The sequence below is a fragment of the Postia placenta genome (assembly GCF_002117355.1).
Source record: "Postia placenta MAD-698-R-SB12 unplaced genomic scaffold POSPLAscaffold_14, whole genome shotgun sequence".
NCBI classification, from domain to species: domain Eukaryota; kingdom Fungi; phylum Basidiomycota; class Agaricomycetes; order Polyporales; family Adustoporiaceae; genus Rhodonia; species Rhodonia placenta.
In genome coordinates, this window is record NW_020169845.1 from 434,002 (window position 1) to 457,935 (window position 23,934).

General features: G+C 52.3%; 5 protein-coding genes across 5 annotated transcripts; 3 read left to right on the plus strand and 2 right to left on the minus strand.

Moving 5' to 3' along the window:
• Window positions 1-1,256: 1,256 nt before the first annotated feature.
• Window positions 1,257-3,085, plus strand: POSPLADRAFT_1152820 (hypothetical protein; the record flags this gene model as incomplete). The annotated part of the gene is made up of 11 exons (XM_024486693.1): window positions 1,257-1,318; window positions 1,374-1,452; window positions 1,997-2,022; window positions 2,068-2,146; window positions 2,301-2,347; window positions 2,412-2,454; window positions 2,524-2,624; window positions 2,679-2,738; window positions 2,794-2,821; window positions 2,873-2,937; window positions 3,022-3,085. The coding sequence occupies 11 exons, from the start codon at window positions 1,257-1,259 to the stop codon at window positions 3,083-3,085; spliced, it is 654 nt and encodes a 217-aa protein (XP_024335316.1).
• Window positions 3,086-4,798: 1,713 nt separating this feature from the next.
• POSPLADRAFT_1049319 (hypothetical protein) lies at window positions 4,799-6,667 on the minus strand (the record flags this gene model as incomplete). Its single annotated transcript, XM_024479714.1, has 7 exons — window positions 4,799-4,919; window positions 4,982-5,411; window positions 5,466-5,677; window positions 5,751-5,841; window positions 6,200-6,335; window positions 6,395-6,492; window positions 6,544-6,667. The coding sequence occupies 7 exons, from the start codon at window positions 6,665-6,667 to the stop codon at window positions 4,799-4,801; spliced, it is 1,212 nt and encodes a 403-aa protein (XP_024335317.1).
• An 828-nt stretch (window positions 6,668-7,495) lies between these two features.
• On the minus strand, window positions 7,496-10,474 carry POSPLADRAFT_1060369 (hypothetical protein; the record flags this gene model as incomplete). Its single annotated transcript, XM_024481255.1, has 16 exons — window positions 7,496-7,678; window positions 7,740-7,799; window positions 7,854-8,016; window positions 8,071-8,156; window positions 8,217-8,358; window positions 8,411-8,583; window positions 8,645-8,967; window positions 9,029-9,099; window positions 9,151-9,206; window positions 9,255-9,360; window positions 9,412-9,469; window positions 9,517-9,557; window positions 9,609-9,674; window positions 10,083-10,166; window positions 10,220-10,298; window positions 10,360-10,474. 16 exons carry the CDS (start codon window positions 10,472-10,474, stop codon window positions 7,496-7,498), a joined length of 1,806 nt encoding a protein of 601 aa, XP_024335318.1.
• Window positions 10,475-12,525: 2,051 nt separating this feature from the next.
• On the plus strand, window positions 12,526-14,063 carry POSPLADRAFT_1049321 (hypothetical protein; the record flags this gene model as incomplete). Its single annotated transcript, XM_024479715.1, has 5 exons — window positions 12,526-12,651; window positions 13,065-13,122; window positions 13,239-13,530; window positions 13,637-13,694; window positions 13,755-14,063. The coding sequence occupies 5 exons, from the start codon at window positions 12,526-12,528 to the stop codon at window positions 14,061-14,063; spliced, it is 843 nt and encodes a 280-aa protein (XP_024335319.1).
• Window positions 14,064-17,204: 3,141 nt separating this feature from the next.
• On the plus strand, window positions 17,205-19,744 carry POSPLADRAFT_1075900 (hypothetical protein; the record flags this gene model as incomplete). Its single annotated transcript, XM_024482866.1, has 17 exons — window positions 17,205-17,237; window positions 17,293-17,456; window positions 17,526-17,718; window positions 17,785-17,934; window positions 17,983-18,007; window positions 18,061-18,140; window positions 18,194-18,200; window positions 18,255-18,343; window positions 18,398-18,471; window positions 18,525-18,728; window positions 18,803-18,877; window positions 18,929-18,984; window positions 19,032-19,091; window positions 19,157-19,192; window positions 19,254-19,329; window positions 19,392-19,434; window positions 19,501-19,744. 17 exons carry the CDS (start codon window positions 17,205-17,207, stop codon window positions 19,657-19,659), a joined length of 1,524 nt encoding a protein of 507 aa, XP_024335320.1. The 3' UTR covers window positions 19,660-19,744.
• Window positions 19,745-23,934: the final 4,190 nt, after the last annotated feature.

A 23,934-nucleotide genomic window follows, 5' to 3' on the forward strand; every position in this document is an offset into this window, starting at 1 on the left:
GTGGCCGACTGGAGTACATGATATTGACAAGACTGACAAGACTGACATACCACTGACAATAGCGACGCACTAATCATATACTGACAATACTGACGTCCCAACCTACTGACGTCCGAACTTACTGACTTACTGACATACTGACCTACTGACATACTGACCTACTGACATACTGAACACACTTCCTATATGTAGCTAGTAGCTATTGGTTTGCGCTGCTGTCGAATGTCCGTAGAATACAGGATAATATATATATTATTTATTTGAATTATTTTATGGGAATTATGGGGTGCTCGCGGAATAGCGGCATTGTCCGGCCCGTCCACTGAACCTGTCGTGGCGCAGGTCACCGGGTGCCAGGTTTTACCCAATGCCAGGCTGAATCAGAAAAGACCCGGCGGTGCCAATTCGGGGAAAAACCCGGTCCATCCTGGGTTGAGCGTGCTGTTTGATGAACCCGGGTTGAACTCAATCTCAGCGCCGCCTGTGTAGCTTTTAAACGAGGTCATAGCTGAATTTAGGCACTCCCGACTCCTCCCAGATGATATGCACCGCGATTGGCGACAGTTTCCTCGACGATTCTCTGATCGCAGATTTCCGTAGGGCGCAGGATCATCCACAGTGCAAATTGCGCATTCGCTGAGAGATTCTCCCACACATCCCTCCTATTCGTGCGCTTACCCCGTTTCACCGATGTAATTTGTTCTCGATCTCCGATCAATGATGCTGCGTGTTCTTAGCATGTCAAACGACGCTCAGAAGAACCGACCACGGGATGTCTTCGTGGAGCGCCCTGCAGCGTGTGGTATCTAGCGGCCAGCTTTTCGCCCGATTTCAAGGTCTTGCGCTCGGAAGGCACCCAGAGTCACAGTTTCACTTTTGTGGGAACACGAATATAATCATGTTTAGTTTCAGCCGACGGCATGTGAATGCATGCACATCTCAAACTTGGTACAGGTTATTCCAAGTCTTTCTTCGCTTTGACAGCCTGACTGGCACGCTATCTCGGGTGGCGAACCTCAAGCACTTTTGTCAAGGCGATACAGTCTTCCATTCTGAGACATCATTCGAGTGATCGCGTTGTGCCTGCCTTCTCTAAATCGCTCCTATCTCCGCATGATGATTGATTAGCAAATACGCTATCCAAAGCTGGCGAAACACAAGAGAAAAGCAACCGCACCGGATGTCAACGCGTGAGCTAACCATTCCGCCCCCCTCCCGCCTCACGCTCTTCGCTCTCGACAGTCAGCGTGACAGGCATGGAGCTCGACTTGAACTCGAACATGGGCTGCTTTTTCATTGGGGTAATGATTGCCACACCGTGAGTGCCCTTCCTGTGTATGTCGTCTTCCACATCACAATTATGAGAAAACCAGACTTTTCGGCCTCACTTGTGCTCAGGTCATGTACTATATGCGCGAATACCCAGGAGACATGTTGGGCATGAAAATACTTGTGAGTTTTGCTGCCGCTAAAGCCTGAAAGCGACGCTCCAACTTTGACAGGTTTATGGTCTATGGTTGGCACATTCATTGGACTGATGCTTCTCACTGACCGTCGGCTGAATGCAGGACATTCGACACTCTGATCACTGTTGTATCGGTCCAGGCGAGTTATAAACACTACCTGCGATGACCCATCCTCATTGTGTGTCCAGTTCATGTATAAATATCTGGTTCAAGGACATATGGATCCCTTAGCTCTCACCAAATTGGAGCCGTATGGTCAATTATACATGTTGTAAAGCAACTAATAATGAAGTCTGCGTTTCAAAGTACAGGGCCAGTAAGACGCATTGGCTTCGGAATAGATTGTATATTCACGCTAATCGATATTCACACATCAGCTGGAATATATGTTTGCGGTGAGCGTTTTGAACCTTTCTCTGAATCTCAATCCCTCTGATACGTTGGGTAACAGGCGATTGTCGTGTTAACCGTGCAACTGTACGAGTTATTGCATTGTACGCTTCTGTGACAGCTACTAACATAATGCTCAGGTACTACCTACGCACGATCTGGATCCGTGAGTGCGGCGGCTGTTATTGCATATGCACCACTGAAATTCTAGATCGGAAGTCTTCGGTAGAAAGTTCTACAAACTGCCGGTCGTGGGGACGCTGGTGGGTTCCAGTGTACATGCCTACAACGTGAGCCTGATGGTTCGTTGTGTAGGTTGTGTTAGCTTTCGTGTCTTTCGGTAAGGCAAACATACGTTGTTGCAGCTAAGCAAATTTGCTGAGTTGCCTTTCAGGCTTTGGAATAGGTAATGTTATTATGGAGTGACGCCTACCAAATATCCAGTATGTATTGATTGGTGTCAATTGTGATCCAGCGAACTGTGCGATAGGGTAAGAGCCCTCCTCTAAACTAGCTAGATATGTGATCTTAACGTTGTCCTTGATTGCTCTGCAGCTTAGTGGACCCCACACTCCCTGGCGTATATCAGCGGACGAGGGTGCGTAATATATGATAGCGCGCGCACGGTTTCCTAGGAGTTGTTGGTGTTAAATCGCCGTGATCTTAGGTTTCTGCGTCAGTACAGCCGGTTACCGCTTCTGTCACGGATGTCTGCATCACAGTTTGCCTATGTTGGGCCTTACATAACGAGAACACTGGATTGAACCGGTAGGCATCCTGAGCGTCTCATCATTTGGTATAAAGTACTGATCTCTACACCAGTACAGACACCCTCGTTCGAAAGCTGATGGTGTACGCAATCAACCGGGGGATTTTGACATCGTACGCATGTATTGCTTTCTGCCGTAGACGCACTGACAAATGCAGGAATATATAGAGTTATCCAAGTCGGTCAAGCTGTCGCGGTGAGTGAGCCGAGAGCATCGAATTCGCAATCGTGACACGCAGCTGTACAGTATCTCGCAGCTAACACCACACTGTTCTACTGGTCCATGTTCCACTTCCCGGGAAGCAAAGGTAGGTCTATGTGATTCCGTTTCTATGTGCTCGCTGACGATGCTGCACTCTCTAGTTTATGTGAACTCTGCAATGGCAATGTTAGTAGTTTGCTTCGCTTACTCGTTCATTTCCTCGCTTACCCACTCGCTCTACCGCTTGGCGTTATCTAGATTGAATGCGCGGCACCACATGCAAGATAGAAAGAAGTCGAGTGTGAGGATGCCTTCTACCGTGGGAAAAAATAGCAGAAGTATTCCTCTACAAAACCTGCGAGGAGACAATGTGTCTAGGAAAGTCTGACTCGCATAATTATAATGCCTAAATCAACTTACACATGACAGATACGAGCAAGGTAGACAACCTACGGTCATCAACATATCCACGAGCCAGAGCATTGCTTTAAGCTGAATCGTTCAATATCCTATATAATCAGGGACTACAGGGCACATCGGCAGGTCACACGTTGTATCACAGTATCTAGTATAAGGGAAGAATGCAGACGAGCCCCGGCCTCCAGAGTATAGTGATGTGCTGAACCACTCCTTCGTACACGCAGCACTCTTTCAAAACAACCAAGCTCGGATGGAGAACACACGGGACGTTAGTCGCCCATGTGATTCTGTCGTTCACGACAAGGATCACAGGCACGGCAGTGATGATCATAGTGATGAACGCTCCATGGAAGACTCTACTCTGTTCAAACGATCGATCATATAAGCTGCAGCGCTCAGACAAGATGATCAGAATATCTCGCCATAGTGCTTCGTTCCTTGACAGGTGTAACGTGCGAGGTGTGGCAAAAGTATCAAAATGATGCTACCGTATTTGCCCACGCCCATTCCTTTAACGGAGCATTTCCATATCATTTCTGCTGTCGCAATGATTATGCACTGCCAAAATCGACAATCAACCGTGCGCGGAGTGGCTTAATAAGAGCCACTCAACAGGTTTCCACCGAGTTCATCAAGAGCTTATGTTGCAACTGTAGACCCGAGACTCTCGATCAAAATCACGTCCATCTGTCGAGCTAATTTATTCCTGTGGGCGGTTGGTTTATACATAGGTCTTCTCTTTAGTTTCCCAGCGGATTTCGTATCGTTAGACGTACCCGAGAAGATCTGTGCGGAAGCGGTATCAATCAAATCAATGGTCGGGACTGTGATAACGATCTGGCGGGGCCCGGAAATATATCGTCACTGTTAGATTTTGGGGCCCGCGGTGTCGAGCGGGCCGACCCGACGCGCCCTGTGCCTAGCCGGGAGAACGATCGTAGCACGATTGCCAAGTAAAATACATCGATCCCGTAGAGTACTTGTACCGTAGCGCGGCCGTACTTGGCCCCCACGCGTTTCTAACAATCCCGCCATTTTGCTCGCTCGCGTCCGCGTTCCCACTCCCCTCGTCTCGTCCCCAGGCGAAAGTCAACAGTCACAGCCACAATTCACCGCTGTTGTTGGAAGGACAGGGCTCGCTCATCCATGCCCGAGCACCATTGGTACATTGAGCTCAGTAGATCTAATGATATAGAAACAGCGTCACATTGTTTCCCCTTCAAGTCATCGTTTCGGCCCGCGGATACGTTGCATCCATGTCGAACAATAACTTTGCCAAGCAGTCCTCCTTCTCGAGTGCCATGAGCGTTGACGTATAATTTCCGTCACCGTGAGAAGGCCGCAGATAACGAAAATATTCTCACCAGCGAAGACACAGGGTTTGGTGCTCGGGGGCTGTGTCTGGCATATGGCAGAAGTGAACGGCAGTGCGGCAGGCTTGTGGGTTTTCGGCAGCAAATCTGTTTGTATTCATTCGCCACCTCCCGTAGAGCCATGAACCCAATGAGCTCGAGCAGCGCTAAAATTGTTGACTACGAGATTCAGGAAGACTTAATGAACAGAGACAGAACAATTCTCAGAGTGCTCAATTACGATTGTCCGCTCTCTGGGAGGGATTAGGTACCGGTCGGGATTAAAGATCTCGGCATCTTCCCCCCATATATCTTTGTCCCTGTCAATGTCGTTCGCTGAGTCTCACTATCCACCTTGATGCATGAGATTTAGGTAACTGACCGATTGCAGCTCGGTATGGAGAGTACAAGACGCAGGCCCGCTGGAACAGGTAATTCGTGAATTACCTGACCTGACCGAGTGGTGATTGGCTTAGATAAGGGAATGATGTCGTTGGCGACGGGTTGGCGGTACATGTACGGAACGAGTGGATGGAGGCGCAGTACTTCCTTGATGAACGCCTGCAAGAAGGGCATTGCCTCCACTTCCGCGGGAGAGATTTCGTCGCCTCGTGCACGAACGGTCTCTTCCATTGCTCTAATCTCCGAGCGGAGACGACGCTGGTAGTGTGGGTATTTCGCCAGCTCCAGGAGCGCAAAGCTGAGCGCGTTTGTCGTCGTCTCCGAGCCCGCAAACATAATCGTGCGTACTTGTGAGATGACCTCGTAGCGGCTCATCCTTGAATGCGCATGCATGGATTTGCAGGCTTGCGCTGCGAAGAGAATCTAAGTGCAAGCTGGAAATAATCACTGAAGAACATAATGACCAAAGATGCTCATGAGATCTCGCTTGTCCGTTCGCGGGAGCCCTTGCGAGAGCTTTGTCTCCAACAACTCTTCGGCGACACGATGCGCCACGTTCCTGTTGAATCGCAACTTCGCCGCAACTCTTGTGGGCAAGTTCAAGTACAATGCGGAAGCAATTGGGACCGTCAAATACTCTGCCAATGTCTCGAACATGAGTCTCAAGCTTGATGGTCTGGATGCGCAGACAGTCCTACAGCATATCGCATCAGCAAGAAAGATTGTTCAGGGCCTCGAGATAGTCTCACAAGAAATTCATGTACCCCTTGGCAAGCTCATTGTCCTCGTTCTCCAGGCACCCAGTACGATAGCCAAATAATGCTATGGATATTACATGAGCTGTTCTCCCGGAGGGAAAAAAGCGGCACGGTACCATCGCACACCGTATGGACTGTGGCGCAGCTCAAGCCACGTGCAACATTCACTCCGCATGTTGTCCCATCACTGGAGTTATCGACAAGTTGAGTCCATTGAGCGCACAGCTGTGTGGAGACAGATTTGTTAGCGATAAAAGTCATGCTTGAACTTTGTAAGCGTACGGTCTCAGCATATTGGATGAATCAGGGGAAGAATGCCTTGACCACCGGTGTTCCGAATGCAGGGTCCATCAAACGCCTCTGCCTCTGGTGAGTCTTCGCTGTCAAAAATATGCTCTGAGTCACCTTTGCCTTTAGTCTATGAGACGTATAGGGCCCACCATCAGCCCCATCAAGTCCTCCGTCGCCTATAAGTTTTGCTGCTATTCTTCGTTCTGGGATCTTCTCAAAGGCATAACCAGATTTCTGGAGAATGTACTTCATGGCTTGTGGATCGCTTATCCAGAGTGCTTCCCTCTGTCGATCAGGTGATAATGTTAGTGCTATCGGAGTAAGAAAGGTAGGCGAAGACGTACCCCGAACGGGTACCAGATGCGTGCAACATTACCAAAATTAGTTTGCCATTCAGTGTCCATAGTGATTACCTCTTCATGTCGGAGCTGCTTTATGTTTCCTGGATAAAACGGAAGTGAGCTGTGTAATGAAGAAGTAAAGTCATGTTTACCTGTCCAGAAGGACTGCCATCTTGGTCCCGGGACGTCAGATATTGAAATCTTCGACCATCGCCTGTACAGCAAGTACACAACCAATGACCCCGCAAGCACAGATAATGCGATACGATTTTCCATGAACACAGACTGTATCAGACACAGACGACTACGAAGTGGTGGTTGTTGCCTGAGCTAGTGCTGACTGCTGAAATGCGACGAAAACATGCTGGGGAAGAGACGTTTAAATGGCATGCACTACTTTTGTGATGTTCAGAACAATCTGATCTTCCAATCCCTGAACATATCCTTGAGACAGATGCAGCGCGTCAACAGCGTCCTGTTGTACTTGGAGGGAGATTCCGCGGCCACAGCGCGGGTCGGGAGGTACCATCGCATGAATCTGCATGAAACATCCGGGTTCATCAGAACTGCAGTGCAGTTCATGAAAGTATGGCGATGGACAGCTAAAGTAGCCATTGTCAGTGTTTTGAGGTGATTCAGATTGACTACCTGAAACACAGCGTTTCTAGTACAACTTGCGAAAATCACTAATGGAGAAACTTATCTCGGATAATGCCGTCTGCCACATCGCGTTCCGTTCGCAGCAGTGATGACAATTTGCAAATACAATTGACAATCGTTACGTATCATGTTGACAATATGCAAAAGCCTGCTCCCTAGTGCTTTGAGTTGAGCCAGCTCGCTGCTTATACCATCAAGATAGCTTCTTCCCGGCAACGCACGGCCTGACCTGACAGTGGCCATCGATCCTTTGCCAATTGCGTGTGAACTTATGAAGCTGGAGTGCCAGAGGCTCTGCTCCCGGCCTTCCGCATTTCCGATGCACCCCCATGTTTACAATTTGAAAGTCAGACCAATACACCCAAAAATAGTTCCAAAAAGGTTACACACGTGTCCAACGACTTGAAGACAGACGATAATGTCCCCGCTAACAGCCATACCATCTCAGCTCTTCATGAGCTCCGCTGCTCTCTCCGCGATCGCTATCACCGCGGCGCACGGGTGCCCCGACACCTGATCGGGGAAGACGGAAGCGTCCACCACGCGCAGGCCGTGCACGCCGTGCACACGCAGTTCCGTGTCCACAGCGCTTGTGGCGGGAGATGCGCCCATCTTGACGGTCGAGGTCTAACATGTGATATCAGGACATCTGCGGTATACAAACAAAGAAGCAGCGAGCGCAACGCACCGGATGCCACGCCGTCGTGCCCCACTTCCGCAGCCAGGTCTTGAGGTCTTCATCCGAGACCTAAGCACCGCCCGAACTATCAGAGTATGCTAGACAGAATGATGGACGGCTCACAGTGTCAGGGTCCTGATATGTCGGCCAGAATTCGTCGAATACAGGCTTCGCAGGTGGGTTTGACAGATCCAATTTGGACGCAATGGGCTCCAAGCGTGCGATGCGCATGGTGATCCGCATGCACTCCAGCGCGAGGTTCATGTCGCTTTCCGTAGCGAGGTAGCTGGGCAGAAGTCACAACATCAGCATGCGTCACACCTCGCTGCAAACGACGCACTTGGGATCAATGAGCGGCGGGTCCCACATGTTCGTGGATTGCAGCCGGATTGTGCCCTTACTCTGTGGCTTCAACAGAATCGGGCCCTACCGGTGCCGCCAGCTTTAGCAACGCACAGGCGACTTACAGTCCAATGAGAGCCATACCATCGTAATCCCGTGTGTACCCGGAGGGGGATTCACAGTGCCTCGGGCAATCACAGTCATCGGCGCGGTCGCGAGCTCGATGTCCGGCGCCTTTGGCCCTGAGCTAAGGTCCGCGATTGGACCCCGGGATGGTGAGCGCAGACTTTGAACTGATTTGAGGTTTGAATCAAGCGAACCAGTGCAGAAAGGCTCACCGAGGGTCATCAGAACGCACAAAGACTCCGACTTGACCTCCAATCGTGGACAGGGGCCCCGTGCCGAAGACAAGCCATCTAAGGAGGCCAACGATCGTAGACGTCGGGCTGTACAGATAGTCCCACGTCGTCCCTGGCTTCATCCTGAACAGCATCGCGCCCGGCGAGAAGTGCTGCATGTGCATCGCATGCGTCAGCCTTTGCGTATGGTAATGGCCAGTCCACACAACGTACCGCGAGCAGGTTCTCGCCGACCATCGGGACATTGCGCACGAGGGGCACATTCCTCTCTGCGAGGTGCGCGGCAGGCCCGATCCCGGAGGCAAGCAGCAGTTGCGGCGAGCATATTGCACCCCCACATACGACCACCTCCTTCGCCGCGCGCACCTGGTACTTGGGTGCGCCGTCGGCAGTCGAGACCACCACGCCCGTAGCGCGCGGCGTGCCGTCGGCGTCGTTCGTAAAGAGGATCCGTTCCGTCGTGATTGAGACAGCGACAGTCAGGTTGGGCCGCTGAAGCACTCCCGGGTGGAGATATGCCGTCGCTGCCGAGCTCCCTGTGTCATGCATCGTACAATTGATATTGCGGATAAGGATAATGGAACGCAGGCAACCCACGTTCACTCTTCTCGTCTATGAAGGCCGTGAATGCGCCCACGCCCAGCGTGCCCTCATCAGTGTTGAAATCCCTGTCGCGTAATGGGTATAAATAGAGAAAGACCTTGTACAGAGCTACTTACGGTAGGCTACGAATACCCGCGTTCTCACAGGCTTGCACAATCGTCTCGCTAGCAGGCTATCTTGCATTAGATCGCGCTTGTACTCAGCCTTGGTCGGTGCTCACCGCCAGTGGGACACCTCTAACCTTCCACGGGCCAGAGTCACCGTGGTGCGACGGGTCGACCGTCGAGTGTGCCTCGGGCAGGTATTTCTCCGCCTTGAGGAACAGCCTGGGCTATGATTTAAGGACACGAATAACAGCGGCAATTCAGACCACCCACCGTTTCATGGTCTCGTAGCCCCAGCCAGTAGCCCCCTGCTTCTCCCATGCATCGTAGTCTGCAATGACATGAGCCAGAATACATCAGACCGTGTTATGTACTGACCTTCCGGCGCGCAGCGGTGGTAAATCACAGCATTTATTGTGCTATGAACATATCATTATCCCCGGAACAGTTTGGCAATTCTCCGTACGCACCTCGACCCGCCAAGCACTCTTCCTCTGGCCCATGCGATACGACGGCCGTCGAGCTTCTCCTGAGGACTGGGATGGATGTCTTAGTAATGCACCGACAAAAATCATGAGGGGTGGCATGGGCGTGATCGGATTGCACGGGGGCACCACTTCCAGAATAATACTTGTTTCTCCCTCGATGTCCCAACTCAGACGCATGTACATGACTCGACTGGCTTGTGACAAACAACCAGATGAGTTCCGCCAGCTGCCGGCAGAATGACCATCGCGACCTGCTTCAGACACTAGCAGAGGCCACCCTCAGTCTGCCTTCATTGTGGAAGCGTAGCTCTGCGCCGCGGTAACTCTGCTTTGTAAACCTGAATTTAACGTCACGACATGCTATAAATCATGGCAGATGCCTGCATATTTCTGCCAATAACGCCGGTCGCAGCCCATTGCGACCCTCATGATGCCACATCCAATAGAAAGACGCACGTGGTAGAGAACTTCCAGTCGAATTCACTGTTCAATAGCTTTGTGAAGGAGAGCGGGATTCGACTCGGCAATATGCCTTCGTGACTGAACAATGGATTGTGTGAGTACCGCGTGCGAATGAGAGCGACTTGTCCGACCTTTTTCCAGCCTCAAGGAGGAGCACAGTCACATTGGGATCCTCGGAGAGCCTCGAGGCGAGCACACAGCCGGCGGTGCCTGCGCCACAACATGCGATATGTTGTTACCAATGAGAACTAGCCAGTGAGCCAGTACGCACCTCCGCCGACAATGACATAATCATACGTTTTGCACGAGTCGCCACGAGCCTCAGCAACGGGGGTAGCATACTTGGGAACTTCAGTAAGGATGTACCTAGACGACGCCGAACCCATTGCTAGTCACAGGAGGCTGCTTGTGGTTAGGTTGTTCCTAGCAGTTCTGGGGGACGACTTGCGGGAGGTAGCGACGAGCAGGCCGCCGGCGGTATTTGGGCCTCCTGAATGGACAGGCAGCCGAAGCCCATAGCGAGTAAGTTCATTGATCACATCATAGAAGAAGATAGAAATGGCTATAGGCATGGACCTGCATCACAGCGGCCGTTTCACAGCACATCAAATCGTGGGAAAACGGGGTAGATCTACCAAATATGGCAGGTGACATATCACGTTCAAAAGGACTTGCGTTTCACAAACTTTTCAGCTCATTTCATACCTGCGCAAGCGGAGTTGATGCGAAATTGGGAATCGGCGCTCGGAACTATGGTCCCGACCTGGCTAGACCCGGCAAAATATCGCTGCGGCCACATCTCGCCGCAGTGAGTTGTTGTCTCCAGGGATCGCCTACTATCCCCGCCCGCAGGAGGCCATGGTCGATTGGTCGGATTCGATTGGCGCTCGCAGGCCGAGCGTCACATTGGCGTCATCGGCGTTGTTGTCACCCTTCCAATATCGGTCATATATTTGCAGCTGTATTATGTAATGAGATCTACTTACTCCAAATATTCTTTCTTTTTGAAGTAGGAAACTTTTCAGAGGCATGCATTGGTCAGGTCTTACTTTGCATAGTGTTATACCACCAATGTATTCGATACAAGCATGCACAAGGATATCTGACCATAGCTACAGTACGCTTGTCAGACTGCTGTTATTATTTTCTTTCTACTTGGTCCTGGACTTCTCCAGCGTCTTGTATAGTCATTCTGATTATGTGCATAGATATACATTACGACTCTCCAACTTCAGGCAAGCTTGAACTGTCGAAAACCTCGTCTTTTCATTCATTGTAACATACAAGTTCGACTATGGTAATGATATAAGCGACACATCATAACAGTCGTGACTCTTGTGACCAATTGATGGCGGCCGGCACTCCCGAATCCGACCAATCGACCGTAGTCTCCGCCCGCAGCGCACACGCTGAGTTTAACAGGTCTACCGATATGGAATCATCTGTCAGAGGATAAGAATAGAAGGCTACACTCCAGACAAACGCCTAGCCTCCCTGAGCGGCGTGGATGCCTTCCAACTAACTCGATGATGGCCGCCGCCTTTACGTAACGCTCCGGTATTCTCGTACGAAGCTTCACCGAGAACAGGCATTGAGATCTCAGATGCCAGAAGAGACGAGAACGGATGCGAGCTCCTCTTTGCTAGAAGAAGAAGAAAAGGTGTGTTTACCAGATGCACGTTCCGTTTCCTCAGCAGAGATTAGACAGCCTGGCGGCTGCCACAGGCATTCTTAGGCGGACTGTGACGCCAGCTGGTTGATCTTTCAGATCTCAGCGTCCTCGCGTGGTTCCTGTGCCCGCCGGCATGCGAATACCAATCACGCCAGCCGTCTAACCCGTTACAGCCCCCCGCCTGCAGGAGACGATAATCATATGTTAATGCCACTGTGGAGATCTGTAGCTTTGCTACACCCTCGGTGTGATATACATCAAGCACCTGCCACTCCGGCGATTGAAGATTAGTATGCGCCCCTGGCAACGCTTTCCAATCTCATGTTGAAGCCTTCCAGAGTCTACCCGCTGGTCAGCGCACAGCCCCGCAAGAAGACACACGCGATGATTCTGCCGAACGGAGATTGTTCTCGCACGCATCCTACTTCCACCTCGTATATGGTGTCGTGAATCTAGCTATGAATCTTCCGTTGGGTCAGACTGTATAGATCAGGCAATGCTGCTCACATGGCAACTACTTAGTTGACGTATACTGTGGAGTGTCCGAAGATGTATGTGCCTTTGCTCTCAGGGAAATGAAATTGATACGAGTCAGTAGTGCACATCGGTACTGCTCGTGAATCAATCCAATACGAACATATAGCCAGAATCGCCCTACGTTCTGGACATATTTAACGTCTGTCAGTGGTTCCCTTCCCCCTGGGGCTACTCGTCAGGTGCTTTGCGACACGAAGCTATTGCAGCCTTGTTGCGTCTCTGAGTCCCATGTATGAACAGCGCCGGCAAAATGTGACAGCCGGAAGAGCTAAATCGGCGCCGCTGTTCGGGAAGTCCATCTTTCGTATCAACTATATGCTCCGCTCTCGCATCTGCAGGCTGACTGACATCGGGGTGAGTTCACGGCCATGGTCCATCTCCCGTGGTGCGTTACGAGCTGACTTGGGCTGTGTATGCAGTCATCTAACTATATCACACAGTCGTGGCTCCTGTGCATCACACATTCACATCAATATGACAGAGACCGAAACAACAGGGACGATCGCTCCGCTCCCCTGTATGGCTGTAAATTAACCTAAAATCTGCCGCACCGCCCATCCTCTGAGCGCAAATGAGCACATGGGGATAGGGCATGCTAATGAAGACATATGAAAAGATGATACGGTGCAGGAGGCTCACTTTATCCTCGACCTCGACCTCGACCGCACCACATTTGCCGACATGACCGCGATGTCACTTCCACCGTCTACTGCACAAGAAATACGCACGCGCCTCATTTCAGAACCATTCTGGCTCCAAGTATGCAGCTTTGTCGTAGCGGTCTTTACTTCCCACTCTACCTTTGGCACTATAGACTGGAGACCGGTAAGCATGCCCTGTATAGCACATCCACAACGTCCCTTACCTGGCCGGTCCTTCAATCCAGGTTGTCGCGCTCTGCTCAGCCGATTACATAGGATATGGACTTGATCATTACCTAGACCAGGCACCGGTATATGCACAAGCGCGAGAGCTTGACGATCGCGACGTCGTGTCCGTCTTCTCGCGTGCGCGGATATATCTCATCCTCAATGCCGTCGCATTGCTGATAGGACTGCTGTGCTGTCCTCTCTCCACGTGGATGCTGGTCGCATGCATCCTCGTACCTGCGCTCTTATGGAATACACCGCTTTTCAATTGGCCGGCTCTTACCTCGAGAGGCGAGGCCAAGCATGCGTTCGTCCTTAAACGCGTTCCGGTCATGAAGGCGGTATTTGTCGGCGTCATTCGTGGGTAAGAGAAAGTTGCACGAGAGAGCGGACAATGAGGCGCTCACGTATTTCTCTAGCTCAGGGTTCTTTCCGGTAATTTGGTCCGTGGTGTCTGCACCTGTCTCTAGGACCTGGGACCCCGTGCGCCTTATGGTCTGGTCCACCATTAACTGGACATGCATGTCGGTGAGTCCTGTCAGCTCGTCACAGCTGTCTATATCCATTCATTTTGGGTGTATCTGGTAGATCACACACGACATGCGGGACTTTGAGGACGACAAGGTAGCGCGGATACCGACGATACCCGTTCTTCTTGACTCCGTGTATAGGGCCAGGGTGCTCATCACGGCGGTCCAGCTGGCGGTGCTCATGGCATGTTCGAACGACCTCTACATCGTGTCCTGCTCTCTGTGGATCATCACGCTTGCGTGGTGCGTGAATGAACACAGTCCACGGTGGCTGTTCATATGCATCTCCCACGCACATACTCCAATCTTCCTTGTGTATGGTCTCGTGCAGTGGCACAAATGGGTGTACGGGATGGCGGCACAATAGTGTATAAACTACTCACAAGCATGTAGACCGGTATGTCCAGATTTCTAGTCTTACAAGCCGAAGTGAAACACGGGATTCTCGGATCTCCCGGGAGCTTCTTGTCTGAAGCCTGCATGTATTCAGGACGCGAAGACGCGGTAAGCAGAAGCGCTGTTCCCATAGCAGAAGATGCAAGAGATGTAACTGCTTGTATGGGGTGTTCGGTTTCGTCGCAGTGCCATTCTTTTACCACTCCCAGGGAGCCGGGTTACGAGCTCCAATTGACTATCCGGCTGGCTCTTCCTGGACAACTTCGACCGCAGCAAGCCGTCTCAGTTTGCTCCTGTCAAAACGCCTTCGCTGTCTTCGTACTATCTTACTGATTTCTCCCGAGAACCTCGGAGTGTTATCCAATGCGTTGAGACCAAGAATTACAGACGGCGCACTGACGAAAAGACTATTCCTTGCTCGCTAGTAGTGATATGCAAAGCCCGGTTTGAAGCCCTCAGGCCGTGCCAAGCCGGCCGTTGTAGGCCGGGCCCAGCCGGGCCCGCAAGGGCGGCCTATCGCGGGCCTCACAAAGCGTCTAATCCTGTAGTTGTACATGTATCTGATACATACTACATGCCTGCGACACGCACATCCTCCGGTCTGCCCGCACGTCGAATAATGAGTGAGTGGACGCTGTAAGCACGCGCTACAATACTCATCTTTTACGGCTACGCAGGAGGACTCATGCAACAGCCTCTCCTCGTTTCCTGATCTAATCTTTGCCCGGTCCATCATGCTCCCCTGAGGCTCGCCATCGCAGACATGTCCGGATGCCCACAGAGCTGAACGCGATTCGCGGCTCGCGCATGGTTCTTGATGGACGGCCATTGTTCATTGGCGACGGTTCGCTGCTGAACCACATTCTGCGTTCCTACGTGCTTTGTCTCTCCGCCCTAGGTCTAGTGATACACTACTGCTTGGTTGGAATTACGGCAAGCGATTGAGGACCGAGGTGGCATACAACGATTCTAAAGGTATCACTAAGGCCTTCAGTATGAATGACCTCAAATGCGCTGGCAAGGCTGGGCGACGAGGAGCTGTTCAGCGACGACAAATGGGGGTATGTTGGAAGATATAATGAACAAGAACGTGTGTACCCGCGTAGAGCATTAATTCAGATTCTGATCATGGTTGTAGGCCGTCACGAGGTATTCTATAAGTCTCTTTGCACACATAGTACCATTGATCCTGTTACAAACTCAAGCTACTCATTCCCGGCTAAGGTGTTGATCCGCATTGACGTGTCATACAAGGTAGACTGGCTGTGCTCGAGCCTGTTCGTCACTAACACTGTTGTGCTTACTACTCCGAGCGCAACACTTACATTCTCTTCGCGGAGGCCAATTTGCGACCCATTGAACGCTGGACAAACAGTGCTTCGAAGTCCTCCCTCTGCTCAAAATCCCCGCATCAGCTGAGTAAGTATCGAACGTGGTTTGCAAGAGCAAATCTGCTAATACTCCCTTCGGAATACCAACCATTGAGGAATGGAAGGCCATGTGGGCCGCATGAGACCTCATAACCCAGCGCATGATCCCTCAATCTATGCTCTTCCAGGAGCCGAGCGATCTACACCACAGATGTTTGTTCTATCTGAGGCATAGCGAACTTCTCGCCCATGCCATCACTCCGTCAGTCCTGCCTACCATCCCGATTCCTCCTCGACAACGCTGTGTTTCTTCCGCCGCGCTCACTGCTCGTGATGAGCATTACATACTCGTTATCATTGGGGTCTCCTCTGCATCGTCATCGCATCTTTCCTCTGCATCGTCGTCTGTATATCCCTGCAGTCTCCCGAGCACACCGCCGCCAACCCGCACAATGCACGAGGGCCGCCCGCGTTTTATATCCCTCAGCATCAATAGCGGGCACTCGCGCTCTAGTTCTGCCACTCCGACCGACTATGACAAGTGAACACAGGTAACGGCTGGGTCTCCGCAACGGGGCGACAGGCAGACGCGGGTGGCGTACCGCCAATCGCGTGCGATCATGCGTGCTCGTTTACGGCGGCGTACGCACGCACGCGTTGTGCAGAGTCGCCCGCGTGCATTTGTGTCGACCGACAGATGGACACCGTCGCAGATGCTGCCGTGCGCATGGTCGGCTCCTCCTGTGGCCGGGGTGTGCAAATCTGTGTCGCGATGGCTCAACGTAGTCTCGCGGCCTATGCCGCTCCGTGTCGTGCTTGTCGCCGTTGCCACATTCCGCCTTTTGCCTTGCTTTCCCGACTAATGGTGTCTGATCGGGGCCGCAAGGCCAACGCCCGATCCTCACGCCAGAGCATCCTGTGCGTTGCTCTGGCACCAGACGCCATGCATGTTCCCTGCCTACAGAATCCAGCGGAGGCGTGAGGGCAACAGTGGCCAGCCAGCTAGAGCGCGTGGGGCGCGAGGGACACGCCGAGATGAGGCAGGCCAGCGTACCTCACGAGGGGGACGGCATGTCGGCTGTCAGGGGGCGACCGACACAGTGGGTCTGTTTCAAAGTCCCGTTTGCATGTGGAAACTGTCCAGATCCTGCGGGAAGGCTCCTATATGTTGGTCCTTGCTATTTTGCATCTGCGCCTAGAGCGTGTTTCACTTTCAACAAGAGCCAACACGTCAACGAGCGGCGAGGGCGGGGACGGATGTGGTAAGCAGAACGGTTGTGTTGGGCCAGTGAGCAGAGCAGAGCTTCAAATTGGTCCAGCCGCCGAGCTGACAACTGTTAGAGGTTCCCATTCTAATACTGTGCCTACCTGGGTAGTCGGCAGACCCCAAGTCGGCACCCCTTTCCTGATTGGCCATGGAGCCAAAATCAATGATCGGATCGCGTCGGATTGCGAACATCCCGAGAGGTTCCGGGGAATCCTGCCCTCTGATTGGAGGTAGGTCAAGGCTGCCGACTTGGGGGGTCTGCCGACTACCCAGGTAGGCACAGTATTGATCTCCTGCATGGAGATGCATCGTTGTTTGATGAAGAACACAGTGTGGATGCCACCATAATACAGTCCGTATTCGCCTACTGTCGTCTCACAATACCCCTAAACGCTCCACGCACGGCGCACTGCCTATCCTTACTCGTCGCTCTTTTGGCACAATCATTCCTCGACACCATCTCCTTCCCGACACCATGTCGTGCACCCCGCTAGAGGAGATCCCCAAGGTCAGACCAGGAAACAATGTACATATGTGACTTGCTCATACCCGTTCTAATCCAGGTCTATGAAGGCCTCAAAGCAGCATTCAGATCCGGGAAGACAAAGTCTGTCGCATTCCGCAAGGCACAGCTATCCCAGCTACTCTATCTTCTCGACGACAACGTAGGCCGCTTCCAACAGGCGCTGCATGCAGACCTTGGGCGACCGTTTAAGGAGGCTCAGCTGTGAGTCGGATCATGTCTATCTGGCTTATAGAAATATTGATAGGTTCCTTCGGCTACTTCGGGCATTAGCCTGGAGATTAACGGGACACTCCTTCAGCTGCAAGGTGCACATGACAATGTAGAAGCCTGGGCTTCACCTCAACGTGCCCCGTTCTCGTTGTTGTGGTACCCTATGTCGCCTATCACCCGAAAAGAGCCCAAGGGAGTCGTGCTGATCATTGGCCCATTCAACTATCCTGTCTATCTCATTTTATGTCCTCTCGTGAGTACATTCGATAGCGTGCTGCTACCTCGTCCGCTTATGCATTGGTCCTCGTGATCTCATCAGGCCGCCGCTATCGCAGCCGGAAACACAGTTCTCCTCAAGCCATCTGAGCTGTCTATGGCAACTGCGACACTGCTCACCGAGCTCATTCCGCAGTATCTTGATCCTGATGTCGTTCGGGTAGTCAATGGTGCTATTCCCGAGACTACAAAGGTACGCTCTTCTCCGCTGATCCATGGCATTACCCTGACTCTGGTCTAGATCCTTGAGCTTCCGTTCGATCACAGTGAGTCTTCATGACTATGTGATTAGAGCTCGCTGTTGACTCCACATGGTCAGTTCTGTATACAGGGAATGGTCGTGTCGGTCGTGTTGTCAGCACTGCTGCTGCTCAACACTTGACACCCGTTACACTCGAAGTAGGCACCCTTCCTGCATCTTTATACAGACGGACACTCATGCATCCCGCTAGCTGGGAGGTGAGTATTGAATGATGGTGATCTCCGAGAGACAATCGCATATGCATTGCTCAGGCAAATGCCCTTGTGTAATTGACCCAAAATGCGACCTCAAGACGGCAGCAAAGCGAATTATGTGGGGAAAGCTAGCGAACGGTGGCCAGGTGTGTATGTTCAACCTAAGACAGCCATCCACCCTCTAATAGTCGACTTTCCAGATCTGCCTATGTCCGGACTACGTCATTGTCCCGGCGCACTTCCAGGATGCCGTTGTCGAAGCGCTTGTTGCAGCGTGCGTTCGGTCTGTGAATGTTAGATATAGTCAAGCTGATCATATCTGTGCAGATACAAAGAACTGCACCCTGTTGACCCCCGCGAGTCGGGCGAGGTGACCCGCATGGTGAACAAGCGTCATGCGGAGCGCATCAAGAAGCTCGTCGACACGACCCGTGGTACAATCGTAATCGGCGGCGAAGTAGACACGGAGACGCTGTATGCTGCGCCAACGATTGTGAGGGATGTCGGACCCAAAGATTCACTCATGAGCGAGTGAGTCGTCATCCATTGCTCGAGATTGTGAATGTTCTCGGGCAGTTGGACTAATGCTTTCTGTGCACTGTCAGGGAACTGTTTGGGCCGGTACTGCCTATCGTGCCTGTTAGCGACGTGGACGAGGCGATAGCATTCATCGGCGAGCGGTACGTGCTATCCTGTGTCTCTGCATCTCGATTCACAATTGAGAGTCGCAGGGACCATCCGTTGTGCTTATACATCTTCTCCAATGACGCGGCATTCAAGACCAAAGGTTGTTCTTTCTGTCCATAACGTCGATAGCATGTTCATCATTCACAGTGATCGACAACACGCTGAGCGGAACCGTCGCCATCAACGATACTCTGCTGCAAATCGGAGGTGCGTGTCTCCGTGTTATCCCGCATCACGCGCAAAGTACTTGATGCTGACTGAGACCCCTTCAGCACCTACTCCCTTTGGTGGTGTTGGAGCAAGCGGCCGTAAGTCGCATCCTAGCACTCATCATTAGCACCGCGCCGAGCGCTGACGCTTGGTGCATAGACGGAGGGTATCAGTCAGGAAAGTACGCTTTCGAAACCTTCACACACATGCGCCCTGTTACGGATAGTCCGAACTGGTGGGCTTCTCTACTCTACATGCAGTCTTCCCCACTGACATTGCGCGGTTCTTTACGGGCAGGCTAGACTCAGCTCTGATGGGCGCACGATATACACCGTATGATGTACGTATTCATCTTCCTCTGAGTACTGCAGACCTGATCTGAGGCCTCCCGCACGGGCGGGTCCAGGAGAGCTCTTTCCGCCAGCTGAACGCGGTGCTGCATGCGCGACTTCCACCTCGCAATGCTGCCTCACTTGGGTACTTTGGATGCATGGCAGCGGAGATCTCATGCTCACTCAACTGGTATCGACGTTTCTGGTCCAACCGACCGAATGGGTCAGCCTGAGAGTCAGGCTCGTAGCCATTTACCTTCACATCAAATTTGTGTGTACTGTTAAATAGGGTTATCTAATTGCCATAACTTGTTGGTGTAAGACTTTGGAAGACGGGTACAATGATCACGTTTGTCGCGACTTGAGGTCGAGCGACTGGAAAACTTGAAGGCTGGGGGTGTCTGACTGATCCTTACCGAAGTGATGGTGAGCAACGCTCAAACCTAAGGCTAGGGACAAGAATATATTAGTTAGTAAAGAAAAGGAAGTAAGTACATGGGAGCTTACTGACCTAGGGACAAGAGGTCAAAACTGAGGTCCCTAGGGCAGCAGAGGCCGGCTTATATACATGAGGAGATTAGGGGAGGCTGTGCGCACTGGTCCGTGCGCAGTTGGTCCGTGCGCAGCATGCTGACGCGGCCCCGGGGGCCGGTGAGTCAGAGCGGCTGTGTCAGCGGAGCCCAAGCTGTGCCGTGCACTGCCGCCCCATCTAATCTAATCGTACAGTAGATATGATGTGTCCGTATCAGGCAAGTAGTACAGAGGTCGTGGGTTCGAGCCCGCAAAAAGGAAAAAATGACAGAACGGTTAGGCGCCATGCCAACTCATGACATTACCCCCCCCCTCAACGGCGCATGACCTCATGCGAGGCGCCCTTGCCCATCTCCCACCCGGAGCGGCAGCGTGCTTCAGTCATCAGCGAAGGCACTGGCTGAAAGTTGAGATCACCAAAGACAGCAGTATTGAGGCGGCGAGGGGCATTCGGGTTCTTCCGGTGGAAGTCGGCTATGAGGGCCGGTGCATTGGCAACATTGCGTGCCGGTTCCCATGATGTATGCGAGTCGTCATAACCCTTCCACTTGATGAGGTACTGTAGTTGACGCCGGAAGATCCTCGAGTCCTTGATCTGCTCAACTTCATACTCCTCATTGCCCTCAACCTCGATCGCAGGCGGCTCCTCCGGCTCCCGGCCCGGGATATCGCTATGCGTGTACTTGCTAAGCAAGGAGACATGGAATACCGGGTGCACCGGCACCGACTTTGGCAGGACTAATTTGTAATCCAGGTCTCCGAGCTTTCGCCGCACGGCATAAGGTCCAAGGCGCTTGGGACTGAGCTTCTTGCTCAGCTGTTTCAGCTTAAGGTTCCAAGCGTCAAGCCAGACCTTGTCCCCCGGTGCAAAGACTGGTGCCTCCTGCACGTGCTTGTTATAGTACACTTTCATACGCTCGGCTGATAGCTCGAGCGCAGAGTGCGTGTCATTGCGAATCTCCTTCAGGATCTTGAGCCGATCAGCGGCTGCAGGCATCGCAGACATTGGATTGACCCGCACTTGGATCTCAGGATTGTACCCTTGATGCAGGAAGAAAGGGGAGTGCCTGGTTGCGGAGTGAACTCGGTTGTTCAGTGCGAATTCCGCGAGCGGCAATTGCTTTGCCCAATCATCCTGCCTGTGGCTTGTGAAAGTGCGCAGGTACTGTTCAATTTCCTGATTCCAACGCTCTGTCTGGCCGTCTGTCTGGGGATGGAATGCTGTGGACAGCACCGGCTCGATCCCTAGTCCCTTGTACACCACGTGGAGATATTCTGAAGCGAACTGGGGACCTCGGTCTGATATGACCTTGGCCGGGGCCCCATGATGCTTGAACACATCGCGGATGTACAAGTCTGCTGCACCTTCTGCCGTTAGGGTCTCATGACAGGCCGAGAAGTGGACCTGCTTGGTAAAGCGGTCAGTAGTGACCAGGATCGAGTCGAATCCATCAGACTTCGGCAGACCGACAATCATATTGGTCGTGATGATCTGCCACGGGCGCTCGGGGATCTCGTTCGGCTTCAGCGGACCCTGGGGCTTGGCTGGGAATGTCTTGGTACGGTTGCACACGTCGCAGGTGCTTACGTACTCATTGACAAATTTGGACATTCCTGGCCACCAGTAGTTCCGCGATACAAGCTTCAGGGTTTTGGCACAACCACCATGTCCGGTGATCGGCAAGTCGTGGTGGATCTTGACGATATCCCACCAGAGCTCCGCGTTCTTTGGGATGTACACGCACCCGCGGAACAGCAGGAGCCCTTGTTTGGCATTCCACTCCTCAAAGCCTCTTTGCAACCGGGGCGGCCCGAGGTCCTGCACCTTCTCAAGTACTTCAGCCACTACGCGATCCTTCTCTGAACATTCCCTGATGCGCTTCAGAAGCGACTGATCGGCTGTCACCGAGGCATGGCCCCGTCTGGCAGAGGTGATGCGGAACCTTTCTGGTTTGAGAACCACCTGGTTGGTGTTATCGTCCTCATCGCCGATCTGATGGTCTGATCGATGTGACAGGGCATCAGCCTTTCCATTCGACGTCCCGGCCTTGTGCGTGATGCGGAAGTCGAAGCGAGCCAGGAACAGCAACCATCATGCTTGACGACGCGTGAGATGCTTGGATGTACGCCAGTACTCAAGATTCTTGTGATCGGTGATGATCTCGAACTGATTGGGCAACCCCTCGAGGTAGTGGCGCCAATCGTCTAGCGCCTCAATGATGGCCAGCATCTCCTTATTGTAGATCTTGTAGTTCCGCTGGGCTGGGTCCATGGCGTGCGACCGGAAGGCGATGGGATGCCATTTGCCGTCATCCTGCTTCTGCATCAACACGCCGCCAGTGGCGTAGCCCGAGGCGTCGACCTCAATACGCGTTTTCCGATTAGGATCGTACAGCGCTAAGACTGGAGTTGTCGCAAAGAGCCGCTTGAGCTCATCGAAGGCGTGCTGCTCTTCCTCACCCCAATGCCATGGGTCATTCCCTGTGAGCCGGTCGAGTGGTCGTGAGATCTTAGCGAAGTCTTTGATGAAGCGGCGGTAGAAGTTGGAGAACCCCCGGAACTTCTGAACGTCTTTCTTGTTCCGGGGTACCGGCCACTCATTGATTCCTTTCAGCTTCACGGGATCCATCGCTACCTCATCGCCACCAAACACATAGCCGACATAGTCGACTTTGGGAATGTCCCATTCGCATTTCTCAGGCTTCAGGAACAGATCGTTGTCCTGAAGGCAGCGCAGAACCTCACGTGTGACCCTCTCATGTTCCTCCTTGTTGGTGGAGAAGATGAGTATATCGTCCAGGTACACAAGGATCTTTCTGCCAACAATGAGATCATGGAAGATCTCATTCATCATGGCCTGGAAGGTCGCAGGGGAGTTGGTGAGACCAAAGAACATCACCAAGGGCTCGTACAACCCTCGGTTAGTCACAAAGGCCGCCTTCCATTCGTCACCGGCTTTGATCCGGACGTTGTTGTATCCCCATCGGACATCGAACTTCGTGAAGAGCGTGGCACCGCGGAGCTTATCCACCATCTCGGCGATCAGCGGCAAGGGGTAGCAGTTCTTTACTGTGATCGCATTCAACCGGCAATAGTCTTGTACCGGTCAAAGTGTCCCTTCTTTCTTTTTGATGATGAAGAAGGAGGAGGAGATAGGCGACTTTGATTCCTGTATGTAGCCTTTTGCCAGCTGCTCTTTTAGGAACATATGAAGTTCCTCCTGCTCATTGTTCGATAAGGGATACACCTTCGAGTGGAACATCGGATAGCCAGGCACGAGCTCGATCGCGTGATCATAAGGCTTCCTTTCGGGTAGCCATTCTGATGCTTCCTTAGAGAAGACATTCAGGAACTCGTGGTACTGTTTAGGTACCGACTCCTCGGCAGTCTTAATGACCTTCTTTTTGATCTTTTCCTCAGCGAACAGCTGGAAGTACGTATGCCCGGCTGCGACAAACAGCTGAGGGGCACCGGGAAGCGTGATACCCTGCTCCCAGGCTTCAATCAAGTCGGCCTCATTCCACTCTACTTCCGCCGGATCTTCTTCGGGTTCGAAGTCTGGGAGTACCTTACTCCGGCAGGCACCTATGACCGACCGTTTGGACTTCAGTGAACACCTGCATGCCATGGGCCTGACCCCCATATCATGCGCAGTTGCTGCTTGCTCCATTCGGCCAATTCTCCTGGCACTGCACGTTTCAGGGTATCGTGACAATCTGAGGGAGCCTTTTTCCCAGTCGATCTCGGGGTTGTGCTCACATAGCCAGTCTAACCCAACGATCACATCCTCCGGACCGATGTCCGTGACCATGAATACCGTCTTCTCGACGTGTTCTCCTATTTGCATCTGTAGCACGGCTACTTCCGAGATGCTTCTGTCCTTGTTAAGGGTGCCGTCAATATTGTATAGCGGAATCGGCTCTTTCAATTTCCGCGTTTGCACCTTATTTTCTATAATGAATCGCTTGTTGATAAAC